At 43.2% G+C, this 18,978-nt stretch overlaps 1 protein-coding gene across 1 annotated transcript; it reads left to right on the forward strand.

The window, feature by feature from the left end:
• Positions 1 to 8,705: 8,705 nt before the first annotated feature.
• LOC118283381 (transmembrane protein 121) lies at positions 8,706 to 11,679 on the forward strand. The gene is made up of 2 exons (XM_035605269.2): positions 8,706 to 9,697; positions 9,945 to 11,679. Exon 2 carries the CDS (start codon positions 10,170 to 10,172, stop codon positions 11,118 to 11,120), a length of 951 nt encoding a protein of 316 aa, XP_035461162.1. The 5' UTR covers positions 8,706 to 9,697; positions 9,945 to 10,169; the 3' UTR covers positions 11,121 to 11,679.
• Positions 11,680 to 18,978: the final 7,299 nt, after the last annotated feature.

Genomic DNA, 18,978 nt, shown 5'->3' on the forward strand with positions numbered 1-18,978 from the left:
TAGAAGACACCTCTCGAGTTTTTTGAGCTGAACATTTCAATCACTTTATCTCTCTCCCCTCACTCGGGGGAGCACGATGGCGTTAGTCTTCATAGGAGTGTGCCAGACTAATTGAGGTGGCTAATAACACAAAGAGACGTCTCTGTATTTCATGAAATAAGTGCTGAAGCCGATGTGAAACTGCAAATATTTCATGAAATACAAAATCTCTTCCTGTGGGGAAATGTATGAGTGAGACACTCACTTGAATCTAAAGCATACTGTGGCTCAAAGCTATTTCAGACTCCACGCGCTGTACAGAGAAACAAAACCCCTGAATAAACCTATTCAGCACTCTCCCTGTCTGCCTATGCAGTAAACACACACCTCGCTTTCTGTGTATGAGCCATGATGATGGCAGAGAACAAGGCTTTTCACTCTGACCTTTCCCCAACAAGTCTCTGAAAACAATGTGTGAAAACTCAGTCCAGTCAGACAAAGAGCCTGCATCTAAAGTGTGGTCCAGGAGGCGGCTTCCCTTAGGGCTGTTCGATGCAACAAAAATGCCCCGACAAAGGGTCAGAGAGGGGAACAGTCGTCTGGAGAGAATCGCATTGAGGACGAGCTCGGGCGCCTCTATTTCTGGCTGGAATTGTGTACATGATGTAAACTAATGATATCTCATGAAGCTTTTATTTTCAATCAAATGAGACCAAAATGAGGTTCATTTTGTAGCTGGAGAGATCATGAAAAAAGGAAACAGTGTCTGTAACTGCAAGGCAGACTAGCCCTTCTGCATCATTTTCAGCATTAGGAACTCAAAAATGTAGGGCAGACCTCCTTTACAATTCCCACCCTCCCCCCTTTCTGCGTCTTTTGGGCTAAGATGAGGTGTTTAACCACTGCTCTGATGATTGTCTTTTCCTGTGTTAGTCCTCTGCCTCCCCCCTCTGCCTTGTTAAGCACGACTAAATTTGAGCAAAACTACAACAACAACAAAAAAATGCTGTAACAATGGCTTCACTTTCTTGCCAAAAAAGCCACCGACATACTAAGCTATAGACTATCTTTCACTCACCGTGCCTCTATTTTGTTCTATGCAATATCTGATCTTTCCTTATCTAGCCAGCTCCAGATGCATTTGGCATTGGACAATGAAGATTGTGATGGGTGGTCGAAATAGCTGTGCACAGGAGATGCAAAAATCCTGCAGTGGACGGGCACCTCAGTGTGCTGGTGCGTTTCGGGTGCCGTCCCTTTGCCTCTCACAGGACTCCCCGAGTACGGACTGACCCAAATACACTGTTTTGAGCAGCGTGGCACATCACGAGAAAGTGATTCATGCGTCACAAGCAGCTCATTGCCAAATTTACTGGTGAATCTCAATTTGGGCAGTGCTCATGTTTGTTCATCAATTCTGATTCTATTCCGCCGCCTGCAACAGACTCAAAGTAAGAACATTTTTGAATGTTGCATCCAGGTACATCAAGATACATCTTTCCATTGCTATTCGAGTAGCTCGTGGTTGGCCATGATATACTGTACTGCATCTGCATGGGTCTCCAAAAGCTGCTAATCAACACCTGCAGGGGCAACCTGACGCGCAGCGGAGTGTGGTTGCTGAGGCGTTCAAATCTCACTCCCCAGCCTCGACTACGTTTCCACTATTCCCTCCATCCCTCCATCCCTCACTGGAATTACATTCCACTATTACCCATTGGAATTTCAAAGCACTCCCAATCCCTGTGCTGCCCTGCCTCGCGCCCCCCCACCACCTTGCATCTTCCCCTGCTTAACGATGGAGGATTGTGCTACCGTAGGAGCCGGCGAGCACATTTCATTCACGGGCCAAAAAAAGCACATGAAAGAGAAATACTTCTTCAGTTTTTTTCTGCATGGGGATATTATCGCTGTATTTCCGTTATATTTCTACCCTAGTTAGCTACCTTATTGGCTACGTTCTATTATGAAAATTACCGCATTGTCATCAACAATCACAGGCTAGTCCAGTTGATATACTGATCACAGGTGAATTCACTTTCAGGTGCATGGTGTTAAAAAAAAGCAAAAAGAGCGTCTGCTCAAAAGCCTCATCAAGCTGTCCCCAATTAAGACTCTCATTTCGTAAAGGATGATAACCTTGATGGTCTCCAGATTCCTATCAGGGAGTTTATGTATGACCTCTCTAATACTTCTCCTCTAACTCAGCTAATTACCACTACCCATAGATTTTGTAATAAATGCACAATGGTAAAAGCTGTAATGATTATGAAACAAACCCATCCTCCACACACTGAGTGATTAATGGGTACTGTCAGTCATGGTGCAACATTAGTGCAGCCATTTACCAAGGGCTGTGTCTTGTAAGAGCTCTAGAGACAGGATGGCACATTCTGCTAACGGGTTCAGCTCCCAAATGAGGTGAGTTATTGTCAAGTGAATATCAGAGGTATCCCATAGTTGTTTGATCAGCTATTGTACACGCACTAAACATCATCGGAGACTAGAGAACATAAATCCTGCACACACACACAAATCATGCCTCATCCCAGTAACTAAGCAGTAGTCCTCAGGAAGAAAGGTGAGCCAGGGCTGTACAGTTTCTGACATTTATACACTACTTCCCTATATCCGCCACGTCCCCTGTGAGGAGAGTTTGTAAACATGCCATAGGAAATGTACAGTTATCGAGTAGCAACCCAGCTCCCCACTCTGCCTTGACAAAGAAGAAACGTATAACTTGAATGTTCCGCGATGCTGCTTTCCACGAAGATAACATTATAATAGCGTCTTGTCCACACTCCTTCCCCTCGGAGCAAACATAATGATGCAAGCTGGTGCTCATCGGGTTTGCCAGGTCCGCGGTTTTTCCGTGGAATTGGGCTACTTTTGAAGTGTTGCCGCAGGTTGAATTTCTTTCTTTCTTTCTTCTTCCTGCTGGTTGGCTAGACTTATTTTGCATGCAAATTACATCTTACATCTCTAAATAAAAATCCATATTTTGAATTATTCTTTTTTTGATATATATAACCAAATCCTACAAAACTGACACCGGATCACGCACCAGAGTCTTCAGCGCTGGTTTTGTCTCACAGGCCCGGCCTCCCCGGTGCTCTTTGCATGAAGCTGATGTTTTGGGTTTCTCTTCTTGATCCTTTTTATCCACAAGGCTTCTACTGAATAAAATGGTAATCACCTCAGAGCTCATTCATAAAAGAAAAAAAATCATTCACGCAGCACGACTGCAACAACGTGAAAAGAAAACAACTGATAAGTAATAGTGGTGTGCGGAAAATTACTTTACAAAATGACCTAGTCAAGTAAACAATGTCTGTGAAAGTGTTTATCTTCTCCTGTAGTAATACTTGTGGACAGTTTAATGAATGCAATGTATTTTTGTGTACACAAAAAAACCTCTCGGGAGCATTCAAATATTATTTATGGGCAAATGGCCGCATCGCCGTAGCTCTGTATTCAGTTAATCAGTGAGGAAAAAAGAGTGTCCTGCACTAACAGAAAATTCATCAGTGATTTCAAGTCTAACAAGGCTCTAGACAAATCACTATCCCACAGTGAGAGCATTACAGCACACCCTTGCAGGCAAAAGTATGTTGTTTATCTTTATATTAATGATAATAAGTGAATTTTCCTTTTAAGTTGTATTCATTGGCAAAGACAAGATTCATGGGTATGCAAATATCCAGAGAGGAAACCTGTAACCTCGTTCGTTTTATCAAAAGACTCACAGTCATTAATATTGACTGTGAACCTCCACGGTTTTATTTCCTGTTTCTAACAGTCTATTTAGTTTGAGTCAATCAACAACCCTGTGTGCGTGTGTGCGTGTGTGACTATCAAAGTGTATTCATCATATGAGTGGAATGACGACAGGTTAACAAAAAGCCCTTTAGGAAAACGCGCTGCTTAATTAGCTCATGAAAAAGTAGCATCCCCGAGTGGCACTAACTCCACTCACTGCCTCCATCATCACAGAATTCACTGCGAATAAAGGAAACTGCCATTGGGAGAAGTCTTCAGTTTAAAAGAAACGCCAACAATAATCTGTAGTATTAACATAAAAAGATGCAATAACAATCATGTGTCGATACCAAAAAACATGTAGTGTTGTTCACAACCAATGACTCAACAGTTACTTCATCAGTTGCATAGATTTCTGGTTTTTAAAAACCAAATTTTTGTCTGTTTTCAAACTAATCTCACTGCCATCAGGATTTCCAAACCCTCTCATCTCCCTTCTCGCCTTTTCTTGCATTCACAGCTGCTCAGCAATGGATCATGTTGCTATGAGTCAGTGAAATGCAGCACTCAACGGCTTGTTCTCAAGATGAGAATAAAACTACCACGGTACCACGGAGGTATTGGTACATGTATTTATTCTAATAAAAAGTGATCTCTGGTTGCTGATACAACTTGTGAAGGGAATCAACTCTCTACTGAACCTTACCTAAACCCTATAATGTCTTATTCATTATTGATCTCGAAAGAATCTATCTCTGAGGGTCTTTTAACGTTGGACAGGCCTCCCCCCCACCCCACCTGCTCTCACACTGAGGGGGGCTTACATAAAAAACATAAATTCACACTCATGAGCACTGATCATAAGCTCCGGTCTCTTGCTGTGTTTTCCGTTTTAAGGAAACAGAGCCGCCTCATTATATTATAAAATGACATCACTTGAAGTTTAATGCATTGGCAAATATTTCTTATTGTTTGCTTTGCTCTGCATGGAGTGATAAAGTGTATGTGTATGTCAATGCACGCAGTTTTTAATGTATAAATGTATATCAAACTGTCTCTCACTTTTTGCTAATAATGTGGCAATCATTCCCTTCCTCCGCACAGCCCACCCACATGGGACGCTCAACAAGATCAATCAAATGCAAATTCGGTTAGATCCAGGTCTGCTTTGTAGTCATCAGTGCTCTATTATAAGCACTGAACAATGCTGTCTCAAATTTGACCTCATGTCGTTTCACATACCGCAGCATACACTTCTTTACCTTTCCTTTCGTGAACCAACAGTTAAATATCATATAGCTACAGGGGCCGAAATGACTCGCACCTCCTCCAGCATGGATGTGTGGTGGGCGTTAAGGGGGTGGAGGGGCAGTCTGCTCTGCCCTCTCTGATCTATTAGCCCCATGGGAGAGCAGCTTAGCCTATTTCCTATTTGGTGGTTAGGATGGGGCTGTTTAAGGATGGCAAGCCTCAAAGCCCCCATTTGTTTTCCTGTAGGTAATCGATGGCAGACTCAGGGTTACAGCTAATGTGATTTATGTTTCCTATTTCCACTGTTATGTGTTAAAACATGTACAAATTGTCTTTGGTGATGTAAATTCCCCAATTTTTTTTCACTACTTGCTGACACCGAATCCCTGCTGCCAAACCCAGGCAATTAATCCACGTTTGTGTCCAGGGCCTGCAAATCATAGACATGTTGAATGTTTTGACACTGAAACTTGAGTCTTTTCTTCCACACTCTAATCTCTCAGTGATGATAAATACGGGGACAAAAGATGAAAACATTTCTCGTCAAATCATGGTGATGAGTTTTTTTTTCTTCTATTTTGGATTTCATGAGGCATAGCACAGTGAAATTAATCATCCTTTGCTCTTGACTCTTAAGTAAATCGTCCGCAGTCGAAACACAAAGAAGAAAATCAGCCTATTCATCCAGCGATGCGTACCTTTGTAATTGTGCCACTACTTGCAGCACTTAGGTGCACATTAATATATCCACTCAGTCTCGATCTGAGGGAACAGTGATGCGATAAACATGGATGTTTAAAAGTGTGTACTGTGTCTGAAAGCTGCACAAGAAAAAAGGATGTCATGCCATCACACAGACAGACAGTACTGTATTTGTAACCTACAGTCCGTTCTCTGATGAAATCCTTGTAGACATTTGATCTCTTGCAAAAAAACATACAGATTGTTTGTTGGCAGTAAAGAAGAAAATAGAGGAAAGAACAGACAGGGAGGTGCTATAAACAGTGTGCACAGAGCGGAAAGGAAGAATAGAGTACTGATTGAGCCAGCAATTGCAATCAGCCACAAGGATACACTGCTCTTGAAAGCCCAAGTTTCTTACCCACGATGCAATGTTTTGAAAACATATTTTATGCTTTGTAGGTTCAAGGTGCTTCTTGCGGTGGTGAATCGCTCCTATGATATCTTTTATGACAGGATGAGAAAACTTGTTTCTCAAGCTGCTGCGCTTGGTTGTCAAGGGAACATTTGTGAAAGTGGAGAGTGTAATGCCGTGAGAAAAGGCGTGCTCAGATATATGCGTAGAGGCAAATAACACATTTAAAGACGAGGGGATCGAATTGTGCCCTTTACTTTTTCGAGACAGAGCCACTGTCACCACAGCTCTAAAAGCCTGGATGGGAAGGCGGGACAGCATTGGCAGCCGCACGGCTACCTTGCCTCGACTCTGGTTGTTTTCTGTAGATGCTTGATGCTATAGAAAATGTGGCAAGTGTTTTATCGTCTGCTGTCTGTTATGTGTTATCCTCCCTGGAGCTGAACAGTGATGATGCAGTGTCCCTGTCCAGGAGCCAAGGACAGTCCTCTGTAGGAGGCTAAGCAGAGCCTGATGGAAGAAGGAGAGAGGGCAGAAGAGGACAGACGAGACTCCTGGAGGTAGTTTTGGTGGCTGGTATCACATAAATCATAACGTGCACCCTTGTGTTGGTATAACCGTATAATTACATTGACCAGGACAGACAACTTTGACACCAGCTGACTGTAAAACCCCCCCCCCCCCCCCATAAACCAGCCTCATCTAAAAGAGACAATACCCTTAAGAGGGAATAGTGTGATTTCCTCTGTGCTCATGAATTATAAACACAGAGTGGAGGAAAACAAAGGGCGGAATGCTGAGCATGTATAAATGAACATATTCAGCAGTTGTGACTCAAAGTCCAAATCCAGGCGCTGTTTTTAACGAAGAGGTTACCATATTCCACTGTATATCACAAACAGCATGTAAATGAAGATATAAATTATCGATGACTCAATGAGATGTGAGGAATTACAAAGAGGATGATGGAGGTACTGTATCAATCTCATGCTTATCTTTGGGGGGGACTAAAGATCACAGAGATGTCCCATTCAAGCCATCCACTCATTTACATTAACAATCCAGGTGTTTAGCCGACACATTATCCAGATTGACTTTGAGCAGGTCGCTTTTCGTGTCGAGCTCAAGGAGACGTGGCTGTTCATAGGCATGCTGCCGTTAATGGGGATCAAACAAGTCTTCTAACCATGAGCCACTGTCTCTAACAATCTGCTAAATGCGTTGCAGTTACATTTCCGCACTAGTTGGTATTAAATTGAAACCTTCCATTTGTTTAATATTACCTGTCAAAAAAAAGTAAAAACAAAAAAACAAATTAATAATTGGAGGGACATCATCTTTACAATTTGCAGAGAAGAATATAATCCATCACTGCACATGTCATGACTCAATTATCTTGAGGAAATAGTCAATGAGAAAGCAGCTGTGTGAAAAGCAAACAGACTCTTTTTTTCCCTCTCAGACGTGAAGCCTCCATATGTTTCCAAGGTAAAGCCAAGACAGAAGCCATAAACAGCCAAGATGGCAGCTGACAGCTGATCCACAGCTGGCAAATCTGTAACCACGTCCATTTCTGACAGAGAGAAAAACATAATCTGCAGGATTGATTGCAATTCCGCCTAGTTGTCGTCACACAGTTGGATTAGAAGTGCAGCAACAATGCATAGAAAACCAATACTTTTGACTTCAATAAGTGCGATTCATGAAGGGAACAGTAAATGGCTTCATACTGTAGTAATAAAAAGCAGTTTGGCTCCTCTGAGGAAGGATTATCGCTAATTGGCCCAGCTGGATAAACAGAGCAGGCGGTGTAGTGCACATTGCATGGAACAGCAAACGCACCAACCTTTTTCTACCTTTAGACATTTTTGCATAAGTATGATGGCCAAGCCCCGGAGTTATTGCATCGCAGAGAATAAAAAGGTTCCCTTGACATTTAGTCCCATCCCGCACTTCCATCTCTCCTCATGTCAATCCTCATCTTGTTTCTTTCTTATTCACTCTGCCCACATCTGCACCTCCACATCCCCATCTCCCCTTACCCCTTCATCTCTTTTGGTTTCTGGCCCCATCTCAGTCTCCTGATTCACGGCTCTGTCAGTAGATCAATAGAAATTCAGGAGCAGCCACAACACCCCCCCCCCCCCCCCACCCCCTTGTCTCCCCAGACTGCAGACACACAGCCTGCTGGGAAGCCGGCATTCCCATACCGGAGAGCATTTCCTCACCTCTCTACCCCCCACCCGCTTTCCAGACTCCCACTCCCCCTTCTCCTCTCCGGATCACTTTTCATCCCTGCACCTTGAGCCCGATGGAGGGAAGGAAATGCACTAAATGATAATGGGCTCCTAAAAGACGAAGGAAACTGTACAGGGCTTGAGCCAGAAAAAAATGAAAAAGCCTTAGAAAATAGGATATCAGCACAAGACACAACGTGAAAGGAAGAGAGGAATGTGAGAAGAAAAAAAAAAGGGTGAGAGAGGGAAGTTGTGCATTCAGCTAAGCTGCAAAAGGCTGGCTCGTCTTCCCTCCCCTCCCCGCCTTTCTCCACCCCCTGGAAAAGTGTTCTGTCTCTCTCTCTCTCTCTCTCTCTACCTCTTTTCCCTCTCTGCAGCTGTGGTCTGCTGAGCGTCACCTCCACACAGCAAGTGCCTTTACTTGAGCAGAAGAGAGTGAAGGAAGAGGAGGGTAGCTGCGAGAGAGAGTGAGAGAGAGAGAAACCCAGGAGTGGGTCTGAACGCACCAGAGGAGCATCTCCCTGACTTTCGCAGAGAGGGCTGAGAAGTGCAGAAGAGACTGACGGGCAGAGAGGCACGCGGCGTTGGAGCATCACAGCGCTGGTGGTGCTGGCAGAGGATGCTGAGTGGAGACCGGGGAATCCACTGGAGCAGTTGATGCTGGTGTCCCTGGCAAAGAGCTGCTCGAGCAAAAGAGACAGAGAGCAGCGCAGCAGCCAGGATCTTGCCAGAGGGGCAGCATTTTACACCGACAACGAAGCGTGGAGACGGCTGAAACCTGCACACACACACACACACACACGCATACAAACACACACATTCACACAGACAAAAGGACAGTCAGACACACTGCATTTACAGGATTCAGCACTAGGAAACTTAAAGACTGAGAAACCGGAGGACAGCTTCAAAATGTTTCCTTGTCTTGGTCAAGGATGGTGAATGCTGGAGAGGAAAACTTTTGGAGAGTAAATTCTCTTGCCATTTTGCCATTTTTCTTTTCTTATTTTTTGGAGTTGGGCGGTTAAACCCTCTATCTGAGCACAGCACAAAACAACCTCTATTCTTAGTTGCAGAATTTTGAGAGCAGTCTTTGTGACCATTAAGATGCCTCCTCCTGATTCAGTCTGAGCAGTAAGTGGATTATGATGGCAATATTTTGGGGTTTCTCTTTTGTCTGAAAAAAAGAAGAAGAAAGAAATCTGAAATATATCCATGACTGGTGGATTTACGCCTATCAGAGAAGGAGAGGATCCTGTGCGTTTTCCCCTCTCTCCCCTGGTGGATTACAGATGGGCTTTGTGATCTCCCGGCACAGTCTCATGGATGATCGCTCGCTGCTAGTGATAAGGATCAAGTACAAAGAGGGACACAAGTGAGTATTCAGCTGGATGTTTATCTCGAGTCGGTATGAAAACAAGGTTGCTGAGAGCGAATCTGTTATGAGAGCACATTCCAGCAACTTTTCTCTTTTGATAACACAAATTGGAAATCATTGAATAAATTCTTGTATTCAATGAATGGTTATCAGGGTAGACACATCCTGAAGTGAACCTGTATGTTTTCAGTCCATTTGTCAATGAACATAATTTACTAAATGAGGGGTGCTGTCTACCCGGCAGGTGGCTTGGGCACAAGCAGAGATTGATTGAAGTGATCTGTGAGAATCCTATTAATGCATCCTGGATTCTGGCCAAGGCAGAAGCAATGGAGGGGAACACCGCTGTCTAGCAGCACTATCTGATCTGCCTCCTCACTAGACAAACTGAGGACCCTTTGCACCCCCCTCCTCAACAACACTCTTCCTCTTCCTCCGCCTACCAGTCCTACCTATCAGCCAGGCAAGGATGGTACCCCCACCTCCCACCAACAAGCCCCACGTGTGCCTGTCCACCATCCTGATCATGAGCAGCATGGCGCTGATCGATGCCTACCTGGTGGAGCAGAACCATGGACCACGCAAGATTGGCATCTGCATCATGGTGATGGTGGGAGACATCTGCTTCCTAATTGTCTTGCGCTACGTAGCGGTGTGGGTGGGTGCCGAGGTGCGCACGGCCAAGCGAGGCTATGCCATGATCCTCTGGTTCCTTTACATCTTTGTGCTGGAAATCAAGGTCTACTTTGTGTATCAAAACTACAAGGCGGACAGGAAGAGCTTGGATGCTCTCGCAAGGAAGGCACTCACATTGCTGCTGTCCGTCTGCATTCCGTTGCTGTTTGTGGTGCTGGTTGCTATCGACCATATGGAGTATGTGCGCGCTTTCAAGAAACGTGAGGAGATCCGGAACCGTCTCTTCTGGGTGGTGGTGGACTTGCTGGATATTCTGGACATCCAGGCCAACCTGTGGGAGCCGCAGAAAAAGGGACTCCCTCTGTGGGCGGAAGGGTTGATGTTCTTCTACTGCTACATCCTCCTGCTCGTTCTGCCCTGCGTGTCCTTGAGCGAGATCAGCATGCAGGGCATCAACATTGTGCCCCACAAGATGCTCCTGTACCCCATCCTCAGCCTGGTGACCATCAACATCATCACGCTCTTCATCCGCGGTGGGAACATGATTCTGTACAGGGACGCCAGGGTTTCTGGGATCCTGATAGGAAAGAACATCCTGGCCATCATCCTAAAGACCTGCAGCTTTGTGCAGTACAGGAGACAGTTGCAGAACGCTCCTCCTGCCTTTGGGGTTGAGCTGCAGAAAAACTCTGGGGCCCACGCTCGCCCTGCCCCCACCCCACCTCAAGTGGTCATCCAGGACCAGACGGCCCTTCCCGAGGTGACGACGTGTGAACACACATGACAGAACAGGGAGCCGAATCGTGGAAATGTCTATGTGAAAATGTATGACCCTCAGGACACTGGCAGGGCACAATGTTCCACACCTTTAGGGTACGAGAACTCTCATGTGGACACACAGGTGATCATCACCTCTACTGCTTAATGGCACACAGGACACTGCAGACACTAGTGCTGTATCCAAAGCTGTCATGGTGCGAAATACAGTATCCCCCTTGTGAGTTTGTTTAAGCATTTCCCCCTGTGAATTCAGTCGACTGTGTTCCCCCCCCAATTGTTTAAAAGAAAAATGGCAACTACTGCAAGATTAGAGGATATATTTTTAAACTGTGTGTTGTTCTAATCTTCACCTTTAGGGTCTGTGTGCTGTGGTGTGTTTTTCTGTTGCTCGAATGTACTTAGTAGTTGAGGGCTTTAACAAGTCAGAGAGTGCAACCAATGAGAGAATCAAAGTAACGAGAATGGAAACAACAGTTCAAGCTTTCTCTTGAAAGACGTGTGTTTTTATATGTGATTCTTTGATAAAGTATTGTGTACAAGATAAAGGCTTTATTGCTCTTTCACTGGTTGTAAAGGGTTTTTCCATGAAATCACTTGAGAGTTATTGGACCGATCAAGTATAATTCACTTATTAATTACAACTCAGCAAATGTCCTTTAATTAACCTGGGTTAAAGAAGAAAATAGATAATTCGCTCTTCAATTAGAGAGTTCTTAATTGCTGTATTGGTGCCTTTGCAAAGTCATTCACCATGAGTGAGATCCTTACATACCAGGTTTCTTAATTTTAAGGGAGGGGAGCAGCATAAATTCAGTTGTAACAGTTTGATCACTGATGGGTGACAGGGTGACTGTGCTGCTGTAGCACTATGCAGGACAGAATACTCAACCAAGGGGCAACACTGCAGATGGATAACGATTCCCAAATAAGGAAACCTGTTTAATATCCTCCTCAGGCACTCAGTGACTATCTGTGCTTCTGCTTAGCAGCAGCAGCAGCAGCAGGATCAGGCAATATAATATGATAGAGCACAAAACAAAATAATAACACTGACACAAGGGGCCACTGTAAGAAATAATAGAAACAAAAAATTAAAATTTGACAGTAGGTTCCATCTCTTGTACTCTTACTCTTGTACTCTCTCTCCCTCTTCCTCTCTCTCTGTCTCTCTCACCAGCAACTGCTGGCATAATTTAAAGAGTGGTTGTCCATGTTTGTTAAAACCCTGAGAGTGCAGAAGCCGGTCCAATATTTTCATCTGTGCAAAGCAGAGCTATCGGAAGGTGAAAAATGTCCGTGGCACGAATCAGGCTATCACAATGAGACTGCTGTAGCCAGCATTATTTGTCTTTGTTGTTGGCTTGCAAAGTTTCAGCAATTTCAACCCTTTGATATACTATTGGATTGGGTTGTTTTTACAGCAATTAAAGAAAAAAAAAGAAAAAACATATTTCTTTTGATCCATCCTTTAGAGTTTCACTGAATGAGCTGAATGATGAATCCAGTTATTTTTGATGTGTCAGTGACAATACTAAAACTGTAAAATAAACACTGTCTGATTTGAGTGTACCCAACCAGCATTATAATAAGTTGTAAACAACACTGTTGCTGGTCTTACAGCAGTTGGCTTTGAAATCAGTAAGACTTTCACAAAAGGTTGTTCTCTCTGAATAAACAACTGGATTCCTTCGACAAAAGATAGATCATAGATCAGATTCATTGGAGTTTGGTCAATGCGGAAAATGTGAGGAGAAAATATCTCCTACATTTTCAATTCGACCAACAGCACTGGAGGAATGCGACTATTGCTGCGAAGTTGCATAAAACATCCACATACACAGTTTGTAATACAAATGATAAGAATGGCTTATATCTATCCCACCATGCAAGAAAGAAAAGGAATCATCTATGACAAACAGCTGGATACAAAGAGAACATTATGCAAAGCAATGCTAAGATTCAAACCGAGTCCTCTTTGCTGCGATGTGACTATGACTTCCTATGTAATTTAAAAGTTGCCTGTTACGTGTCGGTGAAGATGATGGGTGGGTTGCCATGAGTGCGACCAGATGATGCACTACAGTCACACACCAAAACCAGATGGGTGAAGACCTGATAATGGGGCTCATTCTCTCTCTGTACAGTATGTTGATTCTTTAGGCTGTCAAATTAAACACGAGCACAAGTTTATGATCATGACCTGGACTGTGTAGATTACTACTTCTATATCTGATGTTTACATATATATATATATATATACATATATACAAGAATCAATGTTCATCAACCTTTGTTTAATCTAAATGAACTTGTAGTATCAACAAACAACTTATTCGCATATGACTGGAGACTGTATCTGTCTGTTTCTAACATGTTCAAATGACTTCAAGAACAAAAAGATGATCCACTCCCACGGGGGCCACGAGTGTGCCTTCGGGCGTTCTCCAAAACCCAATCGAAGGGCCCACTTCACCTCATCCCACACTGCCTGATCATGAATGAATGTTGCATTCATCCAGATGACCATGTTTTTTCTTTTCAAAGCAGTCTCGAATGTTAATAAACGGAGGGAGGCTGCTGGATGCACCTCCCTCACTTAGCACATTAACACTGACAAAGTGGCCTGCACCAAACGAGCAAGACAAACGTCTGCAGTGAATTCACACCTGACCTTCAGCAGTCTTGGATGGCAACAGAGCCGGGAAACAAATGTATTTTTCATGGAAGGCATGTTAGAGCGGCGAGGAAAACAAACCGGTACAGAAAATTAATGCTCATCAAGTATTGATTCTGTTGTCACGGAGGGTGACTGATATTAGATCCGAAACAACCCCTTTCTTACCACAAAAAAAACACAGTTGTTTTTCTTTTTTTGCAAGATGAAGCAGGGAAAAGCGTGTGATGCAGCTGAGTATTTCATGGTTCTCTGTAAGGCAGTAACTTAAAGCACTAGGCATCTTTACAACAGTGGACGCGTCAGCACCCGTGACAATAAGTGCCTCAGTCTAAAATGTTAGATGCTTTAAACAAAGAATGAAAGGTCAGAGAGATCCTGCAGAGATGAGACTCATTGGGTTCCTCCTAAACATACTGTATTTACACAGATTTTCCAAGGACATACAAAGACAGTTACTATTATCAAACCCAATTCAATTTTATTGTCTTTTTCCCAGCACACTCAATCACCAAATTACCACCGGGGTAATCACACAACCGTATCCTCACATATACCCCTTAGACACGCATGTATGCATTTTATGAGCGGAGATCTGAGGGGCAGAGTTGCTGCCCGCGGTGCGTCTTTAACAGGGAACGTTTCACTATCTTGCTCATGCACAGTTCAGCGAGGATCAAGAGCAGCTGTGAAGTGTGAACCTGACGGAGGACGGAGCCTGTGACTCGCAGCTACAGTAGGATCTCTCTAATAATCAGGTCAATCTGCTGGACCGCCAGCAACTTTCAGTCGACCAGACAGGGAACCCAGGTGTTTGAGATGTCAGCCGGCGGCTCCGAGCGCTGTGAAAAGCCGAACGCAAGTGTGAAATATACGGAGATGTCTTTCTAATGCTCAAACTCGTTGGAGGTTTCTTGAGATTTAGCCTCGAAAATCTGCCAATTCTGTAAGATTTCTATCAGGTGTTGTTAAAAGATTAGAATGTTTTTTGATTCTCTTTGCTGCTAAGAGGGATTATTCTCAGGCACGCACTTATACGTAAAGGTGTTAGTCAACGTCCCTCATAACCTAAATGAACATAACTGAGCACCGTATAATTCATATCGGTAAAAGCAAACATTGATCATGAAGCATCTGTGACCCTGGTTATTGTTACACACTTGCAAAAGGAATTTATAGTCGACTTGTGAAGCGTCAGGAGTAGTCATTTCTGCGCCTTGTTTATTGTTAAAAGCAACAGAAAGAAAAACGCACTTCACCTTATGGCAGGAAGCATATTGTCAGTCCCACCCCCTGCAGTCCGTCAGGGCCTTGCTCTACAACACCTGTCACTCACTTTGATGGGCTGCCTCCTTTTGGAACGACATCTACCTCAAGGCTGAGGGGAATATTGTAAAAAAAAATCACCCCGGGCGTTAATAAAACAGATGGCAAGGTGGTGAAGAGAAATGGCAGATTTCTTGTGTCTGTCCAACCAAAGTTGCCGTGAGATGGCACATTGAGGTTAGCTGAGCAGTGATATATGCTGCCCTGGTCGAGATGTAATGGAGGATATTTTGTTATGTTGGTTGTTCTAACTTGACGGAATTTGTAATTCTGTGGCTGCATTGTCGATCGGTCCGGTGGCTGAAAATCTGGGGGTCTATATTTTCCACAGCATGCCGCCGGCATGACAGTGACTCCACAGCCGGGCAATAATGACCGAGCATCCTTCGCTGGTTTGAGGGCAGTTTTCAACTCGGTCCTGAAAGATTAACTTGAGCTTCGCAGAGGAGGTGGGATATCCCTGGCAAAGCACCGAGGCAATACTGGGCAAACACTGATGCTGTGTTATTCAGTAGTTATTATTTCATAAAAAATGACTGTTGATGTTCTCAGTTACAGTTTCATCCTTACGATGAAGATATGTGCTGGTTTTAGGAACGTTAGTCATTGAACATCAGGCCAAGGAGTTACAGTTGTCAGTCTCAAATGTTTAAGTCAGCATGTTTGTTCGAGAGACGATAGAGCTGTTTAACATGAAGAAATATTAACATATATTAATACACTCTTCTCTTGAGGAGGACATTTTCGAGAGCTGCTCTCGGTTTAAAAAATGTTGTTGACTTTTATTTGACAGGCTGTCAAATCAAGTGCAGACTGAGCTGATGCCCATGCATGAATTTTACCAGTGAGATAGCGCCTAATGTCAAACATCCTGACTATTCCTTCAGGGCGGGAGGGAAACCTAATTTTATGCGTTAACTCATTCAGTGACTCTCCATCTAATAAACCTGCTGTCACGGAAAAATGTCAGCAAATATTGTGCTGACAGATACTGTTTGTTTGCCATTCCAGATGTGTGGTCCATCAGAGTAAATAAGAAGAGGTTTTTCATGTACTTTTTTTATCAATGTAATAACACTGGAACCGTAAATGTCGAATAGATAAATATAGAAAGAACAATGCATTTCCTATAACAGAGCCAACAGTGATGTTATTAGTAACATTGGGTCATGAAATTGGGTCATTTCCGACCAACTCCGGGTGCTAATGTTAGTTTAATTACATGGCTGGCTTCGCGTGACAAAATCAGTAATTTCCGATAGAAAAAAAAATCCATGTTTGCCAGCTAGAAACGAGAAAACTGCTGTTGTCAATCTCTATCTGCAACCAAGGACCTCTTGTTCCCAAAATTACAAAATAATAGTAGCTATTTTGTGTCGTTGGTGCGTCGCATTGCTACAAAAAACAAAAGGAACAAAACATTGCCTGATGGGGTAATTTCCTCTAAAACAACACTGTGATATTACTGTGGTATCACACGAGTCACGGTTGATGTCACAGCGACCCATCATGAAACAGCATCAAACAGGCAGGACGTGGTGAACGGTCAGTTACACCTTTGCTTTTACTGCTTTGACAGGTCAAAAATATCTGTCTGTTAAACAATAATTCTGCAGACAATATCAGCTCGTTCTTATCATTTCTGGCCTGCACATAGACTTCATGGATGAGTCCCGCGGCTCTCTTCAAAGTCCATAGGCTGTTACCACAAAACACGGACCGTAGTCGAGTGTACGTTACATGTCCAGAACAAAACAGCTGAAACAAACTGGTGGCTGGTGAAGAAAGTCTTCCATCTAAACACCCAAATACTTTTCTCATGAGCCAGTAAAGAACATAAACCGACCTAAAAGGTCAGTGATTATTGGAATGCACATCAACCTCCATGCACTTCATTTCCTCTGCACTAGTGTATCTGAGCAATGAAAAGGCCATTTCTCACTTTTAATGTCCTGGCGGACTTTGTCTTTTCTTTCCCCCCAAAAAGGGTTTTGGAAGTCACATAAAATGTGAATGAAAATGTGTCATGAATCAATACAGTTACTCTGATTGTTTGTGCCTAGTGCTTCTGTTCAACAAATCATTATCCAAATCTGATTCCCAATGCGCGCCAGACCACTCCTCCCCTCCAATTAATCCTTGGTGATTTTTTAATTGAATTAAAAGATATTTAACGAAATAATGTGTAATTTGTTGAATCCCCGTGTTCATAGCATCAAGCCATAAACTATCAAGTGTCGGTAATCCATCCCAACAATCTTGAGCAGATATTTTAAACAATATGCATCAACAGCAAGAGAAAGGTAAGTTATCATTATTGGATCACCATTGACATTTTTTTTATAAATATCCATCAACCCGAGCATCACTTAGTGTTTGCCTGAAATTTTAAAGAACATGTTGAAGAAAATAGAACTAATGATGGAACATTTTCTCCGTATTCTGTTCCTTTTTCGAAAAGTGTTCATCTGTGTGAATAAAAGATTACAGTAATGGATGTAAATTCTTAAAAACATGCTACTGACAGTTTAATATAAAATATGACATTCTTGATAAAAATATTTTCCTGTTCTTTCAGTAAGAGCATGTAGCCTATATTTGACAGCAACGTCGTTTACAGTCGTGCAAACATCTGTAAACAATGAACAGACATGGAGACGAGGCGCATTATTTGACCCTCATTAAATAGAAGTGTCCAGAGGCTCGCTGATCATTGGAGTGACCTGTGAAGTGCAACGGCCAAAGGTGTATCAGCCGGTTGTAAATGGCTGTAATATATACTGCCAGACGGCCAGTGGTACAGATAAAGTGTCCTCTGGAGAGAGCCTGGGGACAAACCGCGGAAGATGGAGCAGCTTGCAGCTCGGCGAGGGATGTGAGGAGGAGAGGGAACAGGGGCTGCTGATGTTTACAGAGGGCAGACCAAAGGATGTTTACAGATGGAAGCAGTGAGCTGATCTTTGCTGTGGCCACGGCGACGGCGGGAACAGAGAGAGAGAGAGAAGATGAGTCAGAATGAAACCTCTCGCAGAAATGTCTCGCCGTTTGCTCGCCGTCACTGAACCTGCCACAGTATTGATGGCCATGAAGTGACATTAGCTAAACTTCTTTGTATCTGTAGACACAAGGGGGATTATTTATAAGCTTATTAAACTGTAAATTCTGAAAGTGTTGGACAATTAATACGAGGCATATATTAAGTTGCCAAGCTGATAAAATAGTGTAGATAAAAGGAAGAAATCACGCAGCTCATACTTTGATGAGCAGCATATATATAAATCCAGATGTGTAGGTGAGGTCTTAACGCAAAGTATAATATTGAGTTTTTACACCAACTATTCACTTCTTGCTTTGACACCTACACGACCTTGAAAGTTCAATTATTCTGCCTGACAGCTCTTACATGACCCCGTGCTCATGTAACTTGATTAGTGACAGGAAAGTCGGAAATCAAGATGAAGCAGGGTGGATAAAGAGTGGATTGGATGGGGGATGGACAACGGAATGCGATAAGGTCAGACTCAAGAAACCCTGGCGCTGATACACAAGGAGGAAGTGACAGATGAGCTTGCAACATAAACGATTGTATGCAGATGATTTCAGAATTTCCGTTAATGACCTTCCTCTCTTTAATTGTGTCATTCTGGCAGAGGGATGTTTATTGGTTAATCATGGATTTATGAGGTGAGTGGTACACACTCATCTTCAGCTTCAAGATTGTCATACAAACAAGCTCATGCTTTTAAAGGAATAGTTCAACATCTTTTTCAAAATTCTCTTATTCACTTGTGTTATTTTTCCCTAAGTCTAAGTTCTGAGATTAAAATTCCATGTACGTTTTAGTTAGAGGGCCTTTTGACTG

This window comes from Scophthalmus maximus, chromosome 10, assembly GCF_022379125.1.
Source record: "Scophthalmus maximus strain ysfricsl-2021 chromosome 10, ASM2237912v1, whole genome shotgun sequence".
In the NCBI taxonomy this organism is placed as follows: Eukaryota; Metazoa; Chordata; class Actinopteri; order Pleuronectiformes; family Scophthalmidae; genus Scophthalmus; species Scophthalmus maximus.

Coding starts and splice junctions, on each gene's coding strand:
- LOC118283381 (XM_035605269.2), top strand. CDS start 10,170: ATGGTACCCCCACCTCCCACCAACAAGCCCCACGTGTGCCTGTCCACC.